Raw genomic sequence first — 21,488 nt, 5'->3', positions numbered from 1 at the left:
GCAGCCGCTGGGAAAAACGCCGACCCCACCCCCCCTCCCTCGCCTGACCCTAGTGCCATATGCGCGACACGACATATGCGCAATAAAAAACCCGAAAATAGTACAAATGTCGGGCCGACCCGCGGCGGAAGTGACGCAGGCGTTAAGCACTCCCAACGCATGAGCCGATCCCAAAAATTGTGCAATGTCGGGCCGACCAACGGCGGAGCTGAATCAGGCGTTAGGCACTTCCCAAACGTGGTGCGCCGATCACGCAGATAGTGCAATACCAGGCCGACCCGCGGTGGACCTACAGACATGCACACACACGCAGCGTCGATGGCCATCTCTTGTCACAGAGTGGAAGGGCACTGAGCTTTTCTTTCGTCCTCCTTCCCGCTGTGTCGGGAAGCTGACGACGATGGAAGGGCGCCACGCGCGCACGCCCCGTCATAAACTTTCTACAACGTGCTCGTGCTTTTCTCATTCTTCGTCAGGATGCCTTTGTTACCCGTTCTCAGAAACCAATTTTTACCGAATTTCCTGCCTTTCAGAGGGTAGGATAATATATCTAGTGGCCTCTACAACCGCTTAGCTAAGTAATACAGCTGCTGCTAATGTAGCGAAATTTTCATATATAACATCATCATCGGCGGTATTTGTCTCGTCGTAGGGCTTCTTTTATCATACAACGCCTAGGGCCTCCGTGTTTGGACATTGGTTATACCACGGTCCTCTGTGCATACACCATGCGAAATTCACGTTAATAGCAGCAGCAGCATAAATTATTCCAAATTAAGAATATGGAATAATCTGTGCCGGTGTACTATAAGATTTTGTCACCAGTGTTCTTGCGATCATACTTCTACGCGCTTTTCTGGTAATGCCGTTCGCTTAAAAGCAGTCATTTATGCTCGTTGTGAAAGCTTTCGAAGCGTGCTGGTACGGGGATGAGCCGCGCTTTTTTATAACACTCACTGCAGGAGGGAGTTCCGCTTGCGGTGTCCTCGCTCTCTTTTGTACGACAGGTGCAGCAGCTTTCAACCGACTACGTAAACAACCTCGTTATAAGCACTATGCTGCGTAAACGGCACTCTCGCCGGTGAGGTTGTCCAAGTGAAGCGTTCTGCATTTTGTCTCTGAACCAGCATAACCCGCTCAAGAATTGATCGTGACACGCGCACGGTGAACAGCATGGATCTTGTACAGACGTCGACCGTTGCTTCCCTGCTGTTATCGTTGGCAGCGTCGATGCCGGTAGGAGCTCGAACCCATTACCCTGAAGTCCCATGGAAGTTGGAAGGTATGTCGTTTATTGCTGTCGAAAAATTTCATCTCTTTGCACAAGTACGTCGCCCAACGCGGGATATTTCTTGACTTCCCTTAATAATAGTATAGGTATAAGCTTCCTCGAGACAGGAGGCATGCAATAGTCTGTAAAAAAGAAAATTTTCCACTAGCTGATGCTCTTATTTGCCCATACCTGCCTATTATGCAGATGCGGCGAGCTTCTTCGACATCTCCGCAATGATAACAGTTATTTCTTGGTGCATGTAAAGAAAGAAGAACGTCTCTTGCGATCAGTACACATTTGATAACAATGCCATGAACAGGCATGATATTGACACGTGTACTTGTCTTTATCGGGTGACATATTTCAACGTCTAACAAATGTTATCGCACTGCGCAGGACGCGCCTGCTTGTATCGGAAGTTTCTGGAATGTTATCGATGGTTCCATCCACTGTGTGTGACCTAACCTTGTGTAATCTGATTGCATGTGTGCGCGACGCGAATAATGTAGAACTTTGTGGAAGACACGCTGGTCCCAGCGATTACTCTGGAACATTCGACGACTGATGTATAAAAGCCGACGTGCTTGACTCGCTCATCAGATTTTCTGCGATTGTCGAGTGTATTCGCCGCTATCGTTCTTTGAGTGTAGCCTGCTTTTGAGGGCACAAGTTCGCCCAATAAAACGTTAGTTTCTTTAATCAAAGTTTTGCTGTCTTCTTCACCGTCACTACCACGTGACAATATTACGAACCCTATAGTAGTGGTCGGAGAACAAACAGTAAAGTATTGTGGTGGTATCTCTCGAAGGTGTTGGAGCACGGTTCGTATAGAGATTAAGAACACATCAATTCACAAGTCTACATGTACACGGCGAGAGATGGCGAAACAAAGTGACTTAAGGTAGCCTCAAATTGGGGCCATTATGGTTTCGCAGAGTGACGGGGGGCGCTAATTGCAAAGCGTAATTCCGGCATCAGTACTCGGGCCTCTCGTATTGTCGCCGAGACTTGCGTATCTTTTCTCCACATATGCAGCCAAGTGGGCAGTGGAAAAGGCTGGGTACTTTCAAGGAGACATTGTTGTTCCCGAAGGCCAACCCTTAGAGGTGAGAGCTCTTCTGCACTTTTTATGATTGTTGTTAGCGGCACATTTGTTCGCCGTGCTTTGACAAGAAGACCACGATCGTGCTTGATGAAAACGTCGTTCTTTGTTATCTACACCGCTGTCCATAGTATATCACCCAGTACAGTAGCGAACAATAGAAAACATTGCGTAGGACAGTCCGCAAAATACCTTTTAATTCTTATCCTTGTGTCCAGGTGAACGCGGTGACCAGTAGAAAGCGGCTGTGGCCCCGAGGCATCATTCCCTATACTGTGGACGACTTATTCAGTAAGTAAAGCACGTAGATAATTTGTATAAATAAAAAATGTGGTCCTACAATTTTCTAGGTGAATGGAAAGACTGGCGCTCCTGGAACGTACAAAAGCTAAAAAATTGAAGACGCCGTATAAAATATTTTGCTCAGCATATGCCCCTCCCGTCCCCACCAACGATATATGAATGTCGGAGCCCATTCACACTTTGTCGAGTGATCGGGGCTTAGTGTTGTTGCGACGAACAGCGTGTTCATCTGATAAAAGAGCATCGATAGAGAGAGCATCGATAGAGAGAGCATCATAGAAAGAGCATCGATATCATTTTGCGATGGATGTTTGCATTTTATTTTCCATTTTTGTTGTTTTGCCACGTGAAGTTTTGCACGTTATGGACGTGGCCAGAAATAATTGTGGCTAATTTATAGACGTGTAATTTATGATGATAGCGATGACATGCAGTGCTCATATCTTTTAATGTGTAGGTTGCATTCTCTTCGCAAAAGTGCTCGCAGTATTTTATGAGCGGTTGAAAATGTTTGCCAGAAGTCGTCCTAAAATACAACGCAGTTTCTATAGCAGGTAACGTGCGTTATTTTCATGTCTGTGTGTGTCGGACTCTACACAATTGTCCCTAGCTGCGTTAATGAAGTGTCCTCGAGATTGAGAAGGATTTCGCTCGGCACAAGATTAACCACTCGTCACAATAGGACATAAAATATTGTAGCACCAAATTTATACTATTCAGTGTTATAGTTTTTTCTTTGTTGAAGGATTTGTTGATTGATGGTGGGCAGATTGTTCTAAAAAAGACTGGTCACCCTGTATACGCTACGCCTCATGACCTCGAGCGTACCGTAACCTTGGAAGAACGCCAGCATAATCTTAATCCATAAGAAAGGGGACGCCAAAGACTTGAAAAATTATAGACAGGTCAGCTTACTGTCTGTTGCGTACAAAGTATTTACTAAGGTAATCGCAAATAGAATAAGGAACACATCAGACCTCTGTCAACCAAAGGACCAGGCTGGATTTCGTAAACGCTGCTCAATAATAGACGATATTCACACTATCAATCAGGTGAGAGAGAAATGTGCGGAATATAACCAACCCTTATATATATTTTTCATTGATTACGAGAAAGCGTTGGATTCAGTCGAAACCTCAGCAGTTATGGAGGCATTACAGAATCAGGGTGTAGATGAGCCATATGTAAAAATACTGAAAAATATTTATAGAGGCTACATAGCCACCATAGTCCTTCATAAAGAAAGCAACAGAATCCCAATAAAGAATGGTGTCAGGCAGGGAGATACGATCTCTCCTATGCTATTCACTGCGTGTTTACAGGAGGTATTCAGAGACCTGGATTGGGAAGAATTGGGCATAAGAATTAATGGAGAGTACCTTAGTAACTTGCGATTCGCTGATGATATTGACTTGCTCAGTAACTCAGGGGACCGATTGCAATGCATACTCACTGACCTGGAGAGGCAAAGCAGAAGGGTGGGTCTGAAAATTAATCTACAGAAAACTAAAGTAATGTTTACAGTCTCGGAAGAGAACAGCAGTTTACGATAGGTAGCGAGGCACTGGAAGTGGTAAGGGAATATATCCACTAAGCGCAAGTAGTGACTGCGGATGCGTATCATGAGACTGAAATAATCAGAAGAATAAGATTGGGCTGGGGTGCGTTTGGCAGGCATTTTCAGATCATGAACAGCAGGTTGCTACTATCCCTCAAAAGAAAAGTCTATAACAGCTGTGTCTTACCAATACTCACCTACGGGGCAGAAACCTGGAAACTCACCAAAAGGTTGTACTTAAATTGAGGACGACGCAACGCGCTGTGGAAAGACGAATGATTGTTGTAACGTTAAGGGATCAGAAAAGAGCAGACTGGGGGAGGGACCAAACGCGAGTTATTGATATCGTAGTTGAAATCAAGAAAAAGAAATGGGCATGGGCAGGACATGTAATGAGAAGGGAAGATAACCGATGGTCATTAAGGGTTACGGACTGGATTCCAAGAGAAGGGAAGCGTAGCAGGGGGCGGCAGAAAGTTGGGTGGGCGGATGAGATTAAGAAGTTTGCAGGGACAATGTGGCCACAATTAGCATATGACCGGAGTAGTTGGAGAAGTATGGGAGAGGCCTTTGCCCTGCAGCGGGCGTAGCTAGGCTGATGATGATGATGATACATTTTTCTTTCAATAATAAGGCAGCAAAGCAGAATTGCATTATTGCGAATGATTTCCTCTACAAACAGTAGAAACTGGAAGAACGCGGCAAGACAGTGTCAAGTCTATGTAAAGTATGAGCCAACTGTCCCCACACCAAGTCCGTAGATATCTTTTTATGTGAATCTGTAGAAATTTATACATGTTTATAGCATTCCCCATTTTGATGTTTCATGAAAATTACAGTAACATTTAAAGGCTTCTATTGTGGCTCAGATGAATTATATATTTGTTGTCAGACAAGATTAGAATGAAGAGCCATCTCGAGTATATACCTGCATTTCTGTATAGACTCTGGTGCGCAAGACACCCTGCAATTAGGAAATTCATGCGTTCTAATGGAGCTATTATTTGGTCTTAATTTGCGCTTTGTTTGATACAAAGCAAGAAGGACGTGATGGGCAGGGAGATCGCTAGCGCACCGCTTTATTTGCAGTGAATGTATATAATTCGTGGAGTATATTGTAGTGCACTACTACCTTCCATAGTCATCCGATCACAAAAGATGGCGACATGCCCAGCACGCTGATGGTGGGCGAGCAGTGGAATTAGCGGTTGTGAAACCAAAGGCCAGCGTCGTTTGGTCCCGCTCCCGTCTGATTGAGTGGGCTGTGTTGAAATATAGTTCATGGATCCCAAGCACCAGCGTCTGTCTCATTTTTCATCATCCACAATGTCATTAGGCTGTTGTCCTTGTGCGCATTTTCGTGACCGAACCCACTACCTTAGTGCCTTTCAGGGTGTTATTTTTACCTACCAATGACACGCCACATGAGCACAACTACCAACCTGTTCTGGTGATGGACATGGAAGTCCATCTAGCGGCATCGCAATCAGAACAGTCCGTAGAAAAAATGGAGGCAGCCATGACGAAAGCTTTGACGAATGTTTTCGAATTCCGTTGAAGCTTTTCTGGTCACATATGAATAGAGAGTTTTGAAGGGACCTCTTCGGAGTGTGTTACATCAAAAAAAAAAAAATGGTAACCACGCGTTCAGGTTTTACTGCTTGTAGGAACGTTTCAGCGTTGCCAGTAGAAATGCGTAATTGACCTAATCAAGCAGTGCTGGATTTCTATCGACATCAATGAGTGTTCGGTCTCCGTTGTCGGAGAAAACGATGCTTGCATAGTTATCGTTATATAGGCCACAGAGAGATCATCTGTCACTATCTGCCGAAGGGATCAAAGAATAGGCGCTGGGCAGTGTTCAGGGCCCGCGTAGCCACTCCATTATTTCACTGTCATCCTGCCCAAACTTTCTTGCCGCTCATGTAAGCCCCTCATGTCTGCTACTGCACGCTTTTAATGCAAAAGAAATATATATGCACTTATGCTAAAATCTGGCTCGCTAAGGCACACCACACCCTTCCTAAACCAGAACTGTGGAGAAGCCGTAGCATCAGAGAATTGTGCTCGCCTCGCCATCTGGTGGCCTGGGTTTGATTGACAACCAGACCAAAGCGCACATAATTTTCTTTTGAAAGCCGCTAATTGACTTTGTTTACAGGAACCTCCCTCAGGAATGTGAGGTCAGCCCGAGCATTTCTTGACGTGATTTAACTCTTTGGGGTGTCGGGCATTTTCCTTCACGGCGCAGTTTGGACAGGTCACCGCCAGAGGCACCGCGTACATAGAAATGATCCGCCGGCAGTATTCGAGCACAGGAACTTTAGCACAGAAGCCAGACATTGAAACCATTACGCCACGGTTGCATGCATCGACAAGCTGCATGAAACGCCCATATAAATTTCTTGCGGCAAGTGAATGAGTAAAACGAGAACAAGGTGAAAGCAGGAGCAAACGTTTCGACAAGCGGACTTCTCTCTCAGGGCCAGGTATGCTACATTTTCAAGTCGCGGGTACGCCAGCGACCGGGGTAGCTTGTAGCGTTTCAGTTTAGACACCTGGACAGGTTGAGCCGCTATTTGCAACGATTTCGCACGTTCGCAGAGTATTATGCAGACGCGGAAGGGAAAAAAATGAGTAAATTTTACACTCAGTAGCATGCTTTGTCTTTTTTTACAGCTCCGCTGGTAGCCAATATTCACGGAGTTGAATGGCTGCGAATTTTTTTAACGTAATTTTTTATTTTGCCCTTTGTATCCTAACAAGGTGGTAAGCTTGAACCTCGCAGCAGATGAAAATCTACCGCCAACTGCTGATCAAAAGGTGCTTTGCAGAAAACCGCGAATGACACCATAGGACGAGTGATTGATGGAGAAACTTGGCGATATTATGGAACACGAAAATTGATGAAGATAGCGGGTCAGCAAAGGAAGAAGTTATACTCCCCGTCCTGACATGAAAGGTTATTTCCATGTCCATTGCGAAGAGGCAGTCCGGTTGTGCCATAGAAAAGCGAGAAGTTCCCGTAGGTCAGTGATAGTGAAGTAAACATGCCGTACGTGGCGTTGTTCACTGGCTCGTGCAGATTGGTGTTGTGACCGGAATCCGCAGCACTCTGCGCTATGTACTGCACCCTTATTGTAGGCACAGTGTGATTTTGATTAGTAGAGCCAATACTGCTGCGCGCAGGTAGAGGAGCTAGACGACGCTGCCCAACGTTGCACAGCAGCAGCTGATGCTTCCCACTGTTGTGGTTGCTTGGCCATTGCTGAAACAATGGGGGTGCCACCATGCATTGCATAGTGTCGGAAAAGCAGCTTGCGAAACGGACACCTCATGCTGTCTTTGTACTGCGCTGATTTTGTGCAGACGGTGTCTGGGCTCGGGTCCGTCGTAGTCATTGCCTTATTGCATATCGGCCTCGGTCGTAGTGTTATAATTGAGCCATTCATTGTTTGTGCCGCGTGGTCTTCTTTGAGAGTTCAGCGGTGAGTTGTGACCACAAGACATACGGCAGTGTGCGTTCGTTGATAGCACTACGACGCTAAGCCTCCTGTTGTCGCCAAAACATTGACCAGAATTAGGTTGGCTTCTCTAGTTCACTCGTGTGCCTCCGTGGTCATCATTACAATGAGTGTTCGTTGTCTCCCGGGTACGCACCTTGATTCTTCGGTGCCAATGAGGCCTTCTGAATTCTCACATTGTGTCTAACTGGACGCTATTGAAATATTATTTTGTAGATTCCTGTGGTCGCTTGTTCTGCACCATATAAAAATGCTCTTGAGAAGTTAATGCAGCTGGCGGAGCTGGTTAAAGGTTATTCTTTTCGTGCTTTCAGCGCCGAAGCTCTAAGGTCACACACGTGGTGGCTGTCTTCAGTTCCGTCACCCTCGTCATTAATGATGCTAATACGCGCTTTAAACATGACAATATCGCTTTTAGTACAAGTACTACTAAGACACAGAATACTTCTGTCTTTATGTACTTTTTACTCGCATTTCCTTCAATCGGTTCCGAGCTTAGAGCATCGGTCTTGGAGATTGGTATATCAAGTTTGAGTTTTAACAACGCTTCATGGCATAGGAGCAAAATCGTTGTCATTTAACTTCCGGATATATGCGGTTTGTTTACCTTGTTCGGACTTTGCTTGCTTCGATGATATGGACAATTTTACACTTCAGCGTACCCAGTTAATCCTTCAAGTCGACCTGAAGGGTATATTTTCTTCAAATTTCACCGTAAGAACTCAGCACTTCGATCTTTCAGTTTAGAAAAGAAAGCCTCTCCTGGAGCACTTGAAGCCGGCAGCTCATCAGGTGAAGCTAAAGCGCCGTGTCCTCCTTGAGCGCCCCATCGATATCGTTGAAAATGATGCATTCTGTCGTTCTGATAAGTGCGCCAGCAATGGCGAGCAAGGGCTCCTTGCTGCTGGTGGTGGTTGTTGGCTTGTTGAGCGCACTCCGTTACGTTGACTTCGCTCTTCGCGGCGCATTAAAGATGTTTTATCTCCCCGGTGAACACATAGGTGGGTCCATCATCAGTCAGTCCATGCGGATGTTGGGTCTATGATTAATATAGATCCGGGGTTTCATGGTAGCATGTTTGCGGACGCCTTCAAAAGACCTCACAGGATGAGCGGTCGTAGAGAAACATGGTCATTTAATCGGCCACCTTGCAGTCTCTCGTACTTCCGACTGAGCCATTTGTAGCCGCTTTTTCTTTTGCAGGAGGCGATGATCTCGTGCTTACGAGAAACACCATACAGACAATGGTAGAAGCCTCCTTGTTGATAGTAATCGCAGACGTCGTAGGCTAGCTGCTTCTCTGCTGATCAGAAGTTCACGACTTTCCACAGTCCGAAAACAATCAACCTCACCCAGCATTTGAATCTAGCCTACATTCTCCCTCGTGGCGCGTTAAGCGAAACAGCGACGCCTCTGTGATCTAAGTCCCTTACTTTTCCTATATAAGGTTCCTAAGTACTTACTTGGTCTCCATGTTGTGCCCAACAGAGCGCTCTGCAAGATTCCTTACTGGCTATATGGTTGCATACCAGGCGCTTCATATAATAACTCGGTTACCTATACATGATAATTCCTGTCGCTTACCCTACACACTACCTGAATGGCAGTCAATAACTCCATATTCCATAAACTATGATGCCAGTTTGGCTCAAGGCCCAGTGCCAAGTGAAGCACTATGCGTGGTCTGCATTTATTTGTCTTTAGTTCAATTGTTTTATCAAAGACTCACCATTTCGCAATCCAATCAGATTCCGGACAGGAGACACGCTGATATTGGTAGGAACAATGAAAGGCGGTTACAGTTGTTTAGAGGCAAACGCAAGAAAAAAAAATATCTTGGCGACAGTTACAGCTATCCCATATCATCAGAGGCGACGCTCATATCGTTTATCCTTTAGTCTTTTCTTGGAAAATGTGCTTTTTTGGTTCAGTACATGAGCATTTCCCTGATTATAATATTCACTTTTTATAGAGAAAAGCTGATTCCACGCCTATTCGAACTGTATTAGGTGTAACTGTGAGCCACCGAAGTTGTGAGAAATTATTATTAACTTTTAAGAAAATTGTTTGCAGTAATTTGATATTCAGAAATCAGTGCGCTTCATATTTTCAGCATATCAAGAGACGATTAAAGACATCAGAATGTGGATGAACATGATCGAGTACCTGACTTGCCTGCAATTTGTGGAGCGCACTACCGAGCCAGACTACATCCATATTCATCCCGGTACTGGGTGAGTACGAGAATGCCCCAAGAATGATGTGCCCAATAATTGCATAACGCCGAGGCAGCTTTGCCTAGCTCTTGTGTATTTTTATAATGAAAGTGTGATCCCATGCCTTCCCTTAAGGCACCAAGATTCATGACTCATTTGCACACATCATACAAGTTTATTCATAGATATTTTTGGCGACATTTGCCTATCTCGCCTACACCCAGGTTGAATTTAACCAAAATTGAAGCTGACCTCTCATATTTGGGATCCGAAATTGAACAACTGAATCTATTTTAATTGCGCCGTCATACCAGGGTTAATAAGTTGCCAGAATGTTGTCAGACAGTCCCAAACCGTGTGATATACGCACTGTAAGTTGCCCTGTTAAACCGCACCAGCAAGGCACAAAGGAAGACTTAAAAAGCATGTGATGCTCCCTATGTGCGCGTGATCTTCCTCATACGCTCTAGAAAGATGTCTTACTACACATAAGTAGCAAGAAAATCGTCGTTGGTGCCGTGGAGGGCAATGTATGTAGCAGGTGTTTTTGTGAAAGCGCAGCCAGGGCAAGAAGCGCTTCTGTGAGCCATGCGCGAGGGCATAAAAGGGACATGAGAGTGTCTTGTAGTATGGCATGGCATGATGAACTTTATTAATGTCCTAAAGATCAACCCTTAGGTTGACGCAGGCGGCTCCCATGTCGGGAGAGTAACGTTTAACCTTACCGCCGTATCGGGGGCCTTCTGGACGGCCTGTACTTGATCGAAAAGAACTCCATTGTGTAGGACTCGCCGCCACCAGTCTCTCTCCTTGTCACAGTCTGTGCAAGTAACAGGACACTGCCAAAGCATGTGATCCAGAGTAATGATGCCATTCCACTTTTCGAAATTGATCGGTACCTCTCTTTCAGGATATGGCTTGTTAATAAAGTTTGGACTTGGATAAGTTCTTGTCTGCAACAATCTCAGAGTCCCCGCTTGAGCTCTATTGAGCTTAGCGTGTGGCACTGGCAATTCCCTTCTGTTCATGTGGTAATGCCCCGTGATTTCATTATACGTAAGTAATCGGTCCCTGGTCTCCTCCTGTAAATTAATAAGAGCACGGATTGTAAGTACTCGTGCAGCTGCGTTAGCCATCTCGCTTAAATTCTTCCGAGATGGATTGACGGACCCCATGTACGCAGGAAACCAGTGGATTTCGATCCCTTGGCTGTCCAACTCATCGATCAGCCGGGCAGCTCTTTTGGTTACAAAGCCATTGGTAAAGTGTCTAATAGCCATCTTAGAGTCAATGTAAATCTTCGTCCGCCTATTATTCCTTAAGGCCAATCCTATCACTACTTGTTCCGCGACTGTCGTGTCTTTAGTCATGATTGTAATAGCGTTCCGAGTGAGACCATCTGCATCTACTACTACTGCCGTAAAGGCTTTCTTTCCTCGGACCCATGCAGCATCTACAAAAGCCGCATGTTCTCTGTCGTTTTCTATCTCTTGCAGGAGAGCTTTGGCCCTTGCCTTTCGTCTTTCCAGGTTGTGCACCGGGTGCATATTTCTGGGGAAAGGAGTCGTCTTGATTATCTCTCTTATGCTATATTTTAGTTCTACTGTGCCTTCACCTGAAATTTTGGATTCGGTTGGGCACCACCTTACCTCTTCTAGTATTGCCCTACCTGGCCTTGTTCCAGAGAGCCTATCTCTGCGGGCAATTTGCTGAGCTTCAATTATCTCGGCTATTGTGTTGTGGAGCCCCAGTTTCATTAATTTATTATCCAGCGTGTTAATCGGTAATCCCACTGTTGTTTTCACTAGCATTTCAATTAATCTGTTCAACTTGTTTAGCTCTGTCTGTGTGTCCAACTGAGCATCCCAGCTACATATGAGAACTCACTCAAGGCGAAAGCGTGAACCAGTCTCATGGCGCTCTCCTCTTCTAGCCCTTTGTGTCTGTTAGTGATTCTCCTTAGTAGTCTTATTACCTCCTCAGTCTTGCTTGTGATGTGTCGTGTTGTTCTTCCGTTTGCCCCGTTTACCTCCAGGACTAACCCTAAGACTCTAATGGATTCTACTTGCTTAATAGATTCGCCTGCCTTCGTGGTTAGTACTAACCTGGGTTCTTCCTCGGGAACACATCCTATCGGTTTTCTACCCCTTATTCTGTTATTGAGTCCAAGGAGTTCAGAATTATTAGCAGAGCATTTGAGTCCTATGTCTTCTAAAATAGACTCTGCCTCATAAATGCTCTTTTGAAGACTGCTTTCCGCATGTCCCATACTTCCTTAAGCGGTCCATATATAGTCACATCGTCTGCATAAATGGTAAAGTGAATGCCCTCTATCCCTTTTAATCCCTTTGCTACTTTTTACAAGGCCAGGTTGAAAAGCATAGGTGACAAGACCGACCCTTGTGGCGTCCCTCTGTTACCGAGATCCATCTTCTTTGATTTAATATCCCCGAATCTAAGGTGAATTGAACGATCGCCAAGAAAGGTTTTGACCACTTCATATAGTTTTCTCCCCAATCCCAGTTCGGAAATCACTTCAAGTATTGCTCTATGCTTAATTCTGTCAAAAGCTTTTTCGACATTCAACCCCAAGAGAGCTCGACTGTTTTTTGGTTTAGCTAATAGCAGTTGACGTTTGATTAACAACATGGCATCTTGTGTGGACAAGCCTGATCTGAAACCAATCAGATTGCACGGTAGCATGTCATTGTCCTCCACATACTTCGTTAACCTGTTCAATATGACATGCTCCATTGTCTTCCCTAGACATGATGTTAACGAAATTGGCCTGAGATTATCCAAGTTGATTTGTTCGCGCGGCTTTGCTATTAAGATAGCACTGGCCGTCCTCCATTCTTCTGGATATACCCCATCCTTCCATAGTTCATTAATGTATGGGGCCAGATATTTTATTGATTCATCGTCCATATTCTTAAGCAATCTGTTAGAGATGCCATCTGGGCCAGCTGCTGACCTACTATTCAGATCATACAGTGCCGTGCGTACCTCACTTTCGGTGAATTCCTGATCCATATATTTGCATTCTACCCTTAAGTAATCGGGATAACTAACATTTTGATCCTCTTTTCTGAGAGGCAAGTATTTAGTTGCCAATCGCTCCATTATGCTCTCTGCGCTTGCAGTCTGACTTTCCTGGTGTACCAGTTTCGCCACTGCCGTACGTCTGTTCGATTTAGTGCTATTTTCGTTGAGCAGATGCCTGAGCAGACTCCAATTGACTCCACGTTTTATCCTTCCGTCTACACATTTACACACCTCATCCCATTTTTCTTTCTGCAAATATCGTGCGTGTTCCTCTATATTCCTAGTGAGCTGAGCAATTCGTTTCCTAAGTCTTCTGTTTAGGCGTTGTGATTTCCGTCTTTGTAAAATCGATTGCTTGGCTTCGATCAAATGCGACAATCTACTGTCAATTTGTTCGACCTCTTCCTCTGTCTCTATAGCCTTAGTTGCTGCATTCAAGTCGTCCCTAAGCACACACTCTCGTAGTCTGATGCGCCCCTTTCTATCTGTGTCTGCTCTGTCTTTTCTGATTTTTCTAAAGTGATCCCAGTTTGTGTAAGTGAAATGTCTTACCTCCACCCCTGTCGTTTCCACCATTATGTTCAGCATATAATGGTCACTTCCTAGGTCCGCACTAGAGTTGATCCAGTGTGCCCTGGGAAAGTTATAAGTGAAGGATAAGTCCGGAGTAGCGTCCCTACATGCAGAACTGCCACACCTGGTAGGAAAGGCAGGGTGCGTGATAAGAGAAAGGCCTAAATCCGTGGCGAGATGCCAGATTCCTTCCCCTTTCTTACTACTCCAGTGGTAACCCCAAGATTGGTGTGGGGCATTGAAGTCCCCTCCTATAATGAGGGGCGCAGTTTTGGCTACCCTCATGGCCTTATTAAAAACTGCTCTGAAGCTCTGTCTCATCTCTTTAGGACTGCTATATATGTTGAGGCAGAACAAGCTTTGCGTTTTACCTCTGCGCCTTTTTAGGACCATTTCTATCAATATGTATTCAATTTTGCTCGCCCCTAATTTTTGATCGTGCTCAATGTAGGGAATTTTCTTGTAGATTCGGGTGAGAATTCCTCTGCCTGGTTCCTTGCCTTTGCAGACCGACTTGAAGCCGGACATCCCGATCTCCTCCGCTAGAGTTTTCTGCAGCATTATTAATTTCGGCCTATTTTCAACCATTTTGATTATCTGTGCTAGTGACGCTCTTTTTTGCGGAAATCCTCTGCAGTTCCACTGCCACACACTAAGTCTCTGTTATCCATTAGTATCGTGATTGCCCCATGACTTCCTACCCCCTGTCACTGCTCGCCTGACTGTATTACCTACCGCTCCTGGGGGTATTCTAGCGCTTTCGGCTTCCGAGGGCATATATTCTTCATCCTCTCCTTGGGCCTCTAGCTTTTTCAGCCTTTTTTCGGCTATTAACTTCCACTTTCATGTTTTATCCACCTTAATGTTAACGCTGTCTACCGTGTCCTTAAGGTCCCTAATCGCATCCCTAATCTCGTCCAGAACCGAGCACATCGATTCTACCTCCGGAACTACAGCTCTCTTCTTGGGCGCCGGTGCGCCTTGTTCTTCCGGGCTCTTCCTTCTACACACCGGTTTAGCTATTGCCACAGGCCGCTTTCTGTCCTCAACATTTTTTTTCATTTCCTGCATCTGCTGCTTAAGTTCTTAATTTGCTTTCTTTAGTGATATAACCTCTCTGATCAGCTGTTCTATTCTGACATCATTGCTTTGTTCCTGCCAGGCTAGTAAACCTGTGACTTTCACAGTACCTTTGAATTTCTCAGCCCAGGTCGCTCCTGGCTCCATTTTCTTATTTGTCTTCAGCTCCTGCTCCTCGAAGAGGACCTGCGCCTCCCGAGACCTGGAACGGTTTCTTCCCCTCGATGTTGAGCGTTGTCTTGATCTTGATGTGCTTCTCGAGCGTGAGCGCCTTCCGGTGCCTGGAGGGGTTTCATTTGTCGGTTGGGCCGATTCCATCTCGGTCTCCACTTTGGAGCATTGTCTTCTTCTTACTCGAACTACATATGGTATTTGGTACCGCTGCTTGCAAGCCTTGTCACCTGTGGGGTGATCTTCACCGCAGAAGTTGCATTTGGGAGAGCAGATAGGACCTCCCCTGGGTCTTGCATGCCACATCTGCTGCACTGCACAACATCAGGTGTTCGACACACGTCTGATCTGTGTCCAATTCTTCCACATGCGTAACATACGTCAAATTGCTTCTTGTACAGATAGCACCTCCCGAGGGTTGACCCATATTCGGTGAAGTTGGGCGCCCTGAATCCGTCGAAAAGCACAATAACCGAGCCCGTAGCTTTGATACATTGTGCAGCCAACGCCGTTGGGTTGTATTCACGCACAATGTTTTTCGTGATCACACTTTGACTGTCATTGAGGTTCACTCTTCCAATAACCCCCTTGCACGTAGCGTGGGGGGCTTTTTCATAAGCGCTCATTTCATATTCTGCCTCCATCAGGCACGTACCCAAGGGGGGGGGGGGCCCGAAATTAAGACGGATACCCCCTCCCCTCCCCACCCATGCCACCACTTTTCACACACATTCCTAAAGCGCCTCGAAATCAATGTTGAAACTTGACAGCTCTTCAGCGGTCAACACTTTGCTGCCTTTTTCACTCGTTTTGGATGGCGGTAGTTATCGGCATCTTTTGGGGGTGTGAAGGACAGTTTCCTCATCGATTCGGTACCCACGCGATTATCTCGAGATGTGTTCAGTTGTCGCCATCCTTTCGACTGTCACGAGCTTCGCTGTTGCTTCGTTAGTACAACCTTCTTCGTTTAGACTGATCAAGGGACCAAGAAGGGGATTCGGTTCGTGGTCAGCTGGTCTGTATGCACGTGGGACGAGTTGCGGCCGGAGAAAACGCCAATTGCATTTAACTTTTTCTTTTGCTTCATTATTTCCTCGAGTAACGGCTCACCGCGACGCTGACAGATTCTCGGAACCATATACCCGTGATATGGGTGAAAAATAAAATAATGCGAAACAGCGTCCATCATCAAACCCTGCAATAACCGTTAAATCCATAAGCAACATGAATGTAATCTGTTACCTCGTCTGGATCTTGCCTAATTGTAGAGAATTTTTCGCGCAAAATTGCCAACCGGAAACGAGAGGCGCAAGGCGTTGAGAAATTAAGCGATCTACTAAGAAATGCATTGTCGGCAACCGAGGCAACAGACTAACAGGAAGAAAAAGTTCATAAACAATGGTTCAATTTGTTAACTTTCACTTTTTCTTCCGGCGGCGTTTTTTCTACTTCCTCTTTAAACAAAAAGATGTTGATCTGTAAATATTTTCATAAACAATGGTTAAATTGGTAACTTTGAAATATTTATAGATCAACATCTTTTTATTTAAAGAGGAAGTAGAAAAAACGCCGCCGGAAGTGGGGAACAATTCCGTGTGTTTTGAATGACGCTTCTACAGTTATCAGTCGAGCCGCCTGACGTAGCCACTTCTCTGCTGTGCTTATGTGAGTCTTATGAAGTGTCTTTCTAAGCTTCCGCGGTGGGCGTAGTACGTCTAGAATCACAGCGAGGTTGTACTGGACTGGAAGCCACGCATCGTTGCGTACCTTCCCAAATAACAATACGAGTCGTTTGCGGCACTTGGTAGAGAATAAACGAGGGATCCAAAAGAACTGTGACTGTTCCGGAAATACATATTTCTCTATAGTTCTTCCAGAGCTAATTAAAAAAAAACGCTACTATAGTCGGATACAAATTAAGTCTGCAGTGAAGCCCCGCCCACGCCCTCATAACCACCAGCCACTGTTCCTCCGGGAGGCTGCAAATAATTCGTACTTCAAACTTTTTCTGTTACCCAAATAAGGCGGTAACCACAAAAATAGAAATATTAGCGTGCAATTTTATACCCTTTGCCTCGCCTATTAAAGTAGGACGGCCAAACCCTAATTCTTTATTGAACTGAAATGATATGCTTGCTTTGCTGCAACTATTTATTGTCAAGTTTCAGTTTAGTTGGCAGTGAAGTTTCATGAGTAAAATGGGTTCAGCAGTGAAATGAACGGCACCGCAGACTTTTGAAGAGTGGAATGCTCAGACTCCATACACTTTGTCCATGTCTGTTGCACACCTTATTGCTTCCGCCGATGAAAATACTTTTCAAGAACAGCAGACGCTCTGGAGGTATCAATTACGACGCCATTTTGAAAAGGCCGCATGCCGACGATTTTATTTGCTTCTGTGATCGGCTGGCGAAAAAAAACAACCGCCCGCAGTTTGTGTGCCTTGGTTGCCAAGTGCTGTTTCTTTAAGTTGTATTCTACTAAAGTAATCTTCATTTTACAATTTGGCTCTTTTACTTGTCCTTGGCAGTGTTCTTCCTGCGCAAGTCCATTTGACGTCGTTCCTTGTTTGATAAGTAAGGGAGAGGTGTATCGCACAGGGCGTACCTGTAAAATACACCTTATTTCATTTCTCTCTTGTGGGTTTACGTGTTTTTATGATGAATGGTGGATGTTATTCACATTTGTACTAGTAAAGTAGCCCCTCCCCCCTAATTTGCATAGAAGTTACCTTGGGTTGGGCCCTCCCCCCCCCCCCCCCCCCCCGAAAAAAAATCCTGCGTACGTGCCTCGCCTCCATGATCGTGATGGACTTGATTCTCACATACCTTTCAGCATGAGAGGAGTCCGGTGTACTAACCACTACGATATTCTGTGTGAAGTTGGGGCAGACGATGTCTTCCTTCGCTTGGTCTGCTGTAAGTCCAACTGCATCGACGATCCCTTCTTCAATAGCTGTGCTGACCTTGTTCGGGTTATGCCCTCCCCGAGGCCTAACGATGATTTTCCTGTGCTTCTCCGGCAGTTGAGGCATGCTTGACGCCTTCACAATCCGGTGCTTGAGCTTGTCGGCCCGGCAGCACCTTTGTTAGCGATCTCCTATCTTTGTGATTCTTGGATGAAATTGGCGGCTCCACCAGCTCCCCAGGTCTTTTTCGCAGATCGCGATTTTCGGTTGGTGACCACCTGCCAACCCATTCTTTCCTCGCCGTCTGCAGTCTCCGTGGAGAGTTCGTCGTCCATACGTATATCGGTCATGCCGGCTTGGCGGGCTCACTAGACCTACGTTTGGTGGTCTAGCGTGGCGTGGTAGGCCCAGCGTAGCGCCCACGTGCGATGCACATGAAAGAGGCGATAGTAGTCCAAAAAATGCTGGCCCACCTTGTCCAAAGGTATCCACCGATTCGTGCTAACCTCACGAATCCGATGTTAAGCTTCAATGCGTGGTCCTGCCAAAAGTGCCTGCAGAATCATTCAAAAAGACGGAACTGATGTGGGGCACGTCCGCTTTCTTCTGCTGCTTCTTCCTCCTCCTCTGTCTTGCAGGGGTGATATTTATTCAACGTTTTTTTTTTGGGGGGGGGGAGGGGAAGTTACAGCGGTTTCGAACAGGATAAGGAAGAAGCACGGCGACATGAATCGCGGATGCCATGATGACTGGGTGCCTACTAACACCAGAAGAGACTGAAATCAGGCGTGTTCGGTATGCAGTTGATAACAAGTAGAGAATTGTTACAGTTATACGCCAAACTGCAACTTGGAGGTGCCTTGTGCAAGGACAAACAGCAGGGCTAGGCGGAAAAGAACAAAATAAAGCAGCACACATACATGTTTCCGGGCAACAGTAGAACATTATGTGGTTAGGTGCTGCTTTATTCGAATCTGTGATCTGTGCCTGAAAGACTCAATTCCACGACATGATTGTGTGATAAATAAACTTGGTGAATGTAAACTTAGGGTCATTAAGCTTCTGCTCCCTGCTATCGTGCATGTGTATTATATCACGTTAGAGTACCATCTCATGGCGTAATAAATTAATTCGTAGAAATTCGCATTAGAGCGTCGACAGGTTCGGAAGCATTCACAATAGCGAACATGGAAGGTTTCCCTTTTTATTCTTTTGAGTTCACGTTTTTAATGGTACGCGGATGTGTTCGTTGTTTGAATAAACTATGGCATGCGAATAAAAGAATATTGTGTGGTGAGATATCAAACGAAGGTATGTTGGAGCTTATCGCTGTTGCAAACTGCGCGCTTCGCTGGTGTAACCTTTTGCGGGCAAAAATAAATGGACACGTATACACAGGATTTGAAACTCGCTCCAGGTGCACTGCGCTTTCTTTCAGAAACAAACTTCCGTTCATTTATCGTTCAAGACGTGTGCAACGCAATGCAGGTGCTACTCCTACGTCGGTTGCAATGGTGGAGAGCAGGTCCTCTCCCTGGGCCGAGGCTGCCTATACGAGGGCACGGTCGTCCACGAGCTGCTTCACGCAGCTGGCCTCCACCACGCGCACACGCGTCCAGACAGGGACGAGCACCTGGACATCTTATGGACAAATATTGATCCAGGTATGTGAACTTTCGAGAAAACAAGGTTTTACCCGTGGCTGAAGTGTGTTTCAGCGACTAAATGGATCCTAGGCGCAGATAATGTGAGAAGTTCTTTGCGATTATTTTCCTAGAGCGTACCAGGCTGGGTCGCTCATGAGTGGCAGTTGATAAGAAAGCAATAAAAGGAAATGAAAGAAATTGGTACATTGTCTGGACCCTGCATTCCTCACGGGGCTCACGAGCATCTCTCTCCTCATCACTGCACCGTGGTAATACCCTTGTTGGTGCGACACAGGGACCGCTGTCAACGCTAGCTGTTAGAAATTCCGGTAGTGTTATGCTGTAAGGTGCGCAAAAAAAAGAAAAGAAGGTCGGATTCCTCAGCTGCAAGTATATGACAAAACCAAGTAGCCTTGTAGCAATCTCCCCCTCCACATGGCCTTGTAATTGGATCCATAGAACCCATCAAGCTATTACATAAAAATACTCAATATTGATCAAGAGCGCCGCTATACACTGCTGTCAATTTTTGTCTCTGCAGACAGGTCAAGTTATTCAAAAGGACGTCTGCCGTTTTGTTTTTCTGCGCCAATCTCAGCTTCTAAGCTAGTCTTACCCATCTGCCTTCCTATCTCTTTATTTAGTTTTTTTTCTTTTTTTCTCTTCCTGCCTTTTCTTTCTTTGTTTCTGTCTCTCTCATGCTGAGCTTTATTTTCAGTTCGTATGTTTCGAACATGACTTTAGAAAAAGCCGTGATGTTTCAAGGAACCGTGATGTTACAGCGTTACCTTATACCTAGATCGTAACTTCTGAGCGCAGTAAAATAACGGTCCAATTGTAATGTCTGCATTTGATTAATTTATTATTTTCGAGGAGTAGAATATCAAATGAAAGGTAAAACTGCTGTTTTCATAACCTGCCCAAGAATCAAGTACAGTTAAATGCTCTACCCTTGACCACGTAGGTGACTATGCCCTCTATATGTGGCTTGCGCTTGTGGCTTTTAAATGCCACTTTATTTGTTCACACAGACTACATCGACCACTTCGAGAAGCAAGACCTCCCAGCAGAGGAGCTGCCCGTGCCATTTGACACGCACTCTGTCATGCTGTACCCTGCGGACGCATTCGTCCGCCGTGCAGGCCTTACAACTATCAAGGCGAAAGACGGAAGCCCGTTGCCTCAACTATACAATAAAACGGGACTCAGCGACATCGACATTCTCACCGTCGGCATTTTGTACAACTGCTCAAGAAGATGGCGTCCTAAACTAGTGCCGCACGAACTTTGACGACACTGCATTTATTAAACGAGCATAAATGTTTCCCATAACAAGCACGTTATGGGGCACTTCCGTGGCCTAGGCGTGGTGCCCTTTCACTACATAACATTTTTGGTCCGCGGTGTTTTAATGACAACGGAAACTGCGCATTCTTCCCTTTGCGCTTCATAGCCTGATAATCGTCTACCATATTGTGACGTAGTGGTAACAGTAAAGGACACAGTAGCAGTACTCTGAATGACGAAACCAACATGCTGGGCGACCCTGTGCCCACAAAACTGGCTACACTCGAAGCACAACGTTGGCTGCGAACACAGTCCGCGATCGTCGAAATCTTATGAGCGAGTCAAGAGCGTCGGCTTTTATATATGAGTCATCGAAGGCTCCCGAGTAATCGGTGGTGCCCGCATGCCTTCCGGTGAGTACTGCACAATTCGTGTCGCTCACAAATCAGATTGCAAAAGGTTCGGTGACATAGGACAACGGGTATAAACATCGATAACATCGGAGAAATTTCTGAGACCTGCAGGCGCGTCCTGCGCCGAACAATAATGCTTAACATTTCTTAGCCTATGAAAAGCGGGCAGTGGTGAAAGATAAACAAGTACACGTGTCAATACTCCCCTCCTAAAAAACATCGTCCCGATGCTGCAAACAAAGAAACGAAAAACGAAGCGACCCGTAGTACAGAGACAACAAAATAACGAACGCAATAGTTCTGCAGAAACACGCGAAGTGGAGAAGTAATTGATTGACGGAAAATGATACATCCACCCAATCGTAGTAATAGCTACAAAGGAAACCGTG

At 45.6% G+C, this 21,488-nt stretch overlaps 1 protein-coding gene across 1 annotated transcript; it reads left to right on the top strand.

Annotated features, from left to right (window-relative positions):
- The first annotated feature begins 1,019 nt into the window (after window positions 1-1,019).
- LOC135908263 (astacin-like metalloprotease toxin 5) lies at window positions 1,020-20,721 on the top strand. Its single transcript, XM_065440035.1, has 6 exons — window positions 1,020-1,282; window positions 2,309-2,379; window positions 2,594-2,666; window positions 9,874-9,994; window positions 19,242-19,417; window positions 20,431-20,721. Exons 1-6 carry the CDS (start codon window positions 1,174-1,176, stop codon window positions 20,688-20,690), a joined length of 810 nt encoding a protein of 269 aa, XP_065296107.1. The 5' UTR covers window positions 1,020-1,173; the 3' UTR covers window positions 20,691-20,721.
- The last annotated feature ends 767 nt before the right edge of the window (window positions 20,722-21,488 follow it).

Source organism: Dermacentor albipictus, chromosome 2, assembly GCF_038994185.2.
Source record: "Dermacentor albipictus isolate Rhodes 1998 colony chromosome 2, USDA_Dalb.pri_finalv2, whole genome shotgun sequence".
Classification (NCBI taxonomy): Eukaryota; Metazoa; Arthropoda; class Arachnida; order Ixodida; family Ixodidae; genus Dermacentor; species Dermacentor albipictus.
The sequence above is the reverse complement of the archived record's forward strand: the minus strand, read 5'-3'. Positions and strand labels throughout refer to the sequence as shown.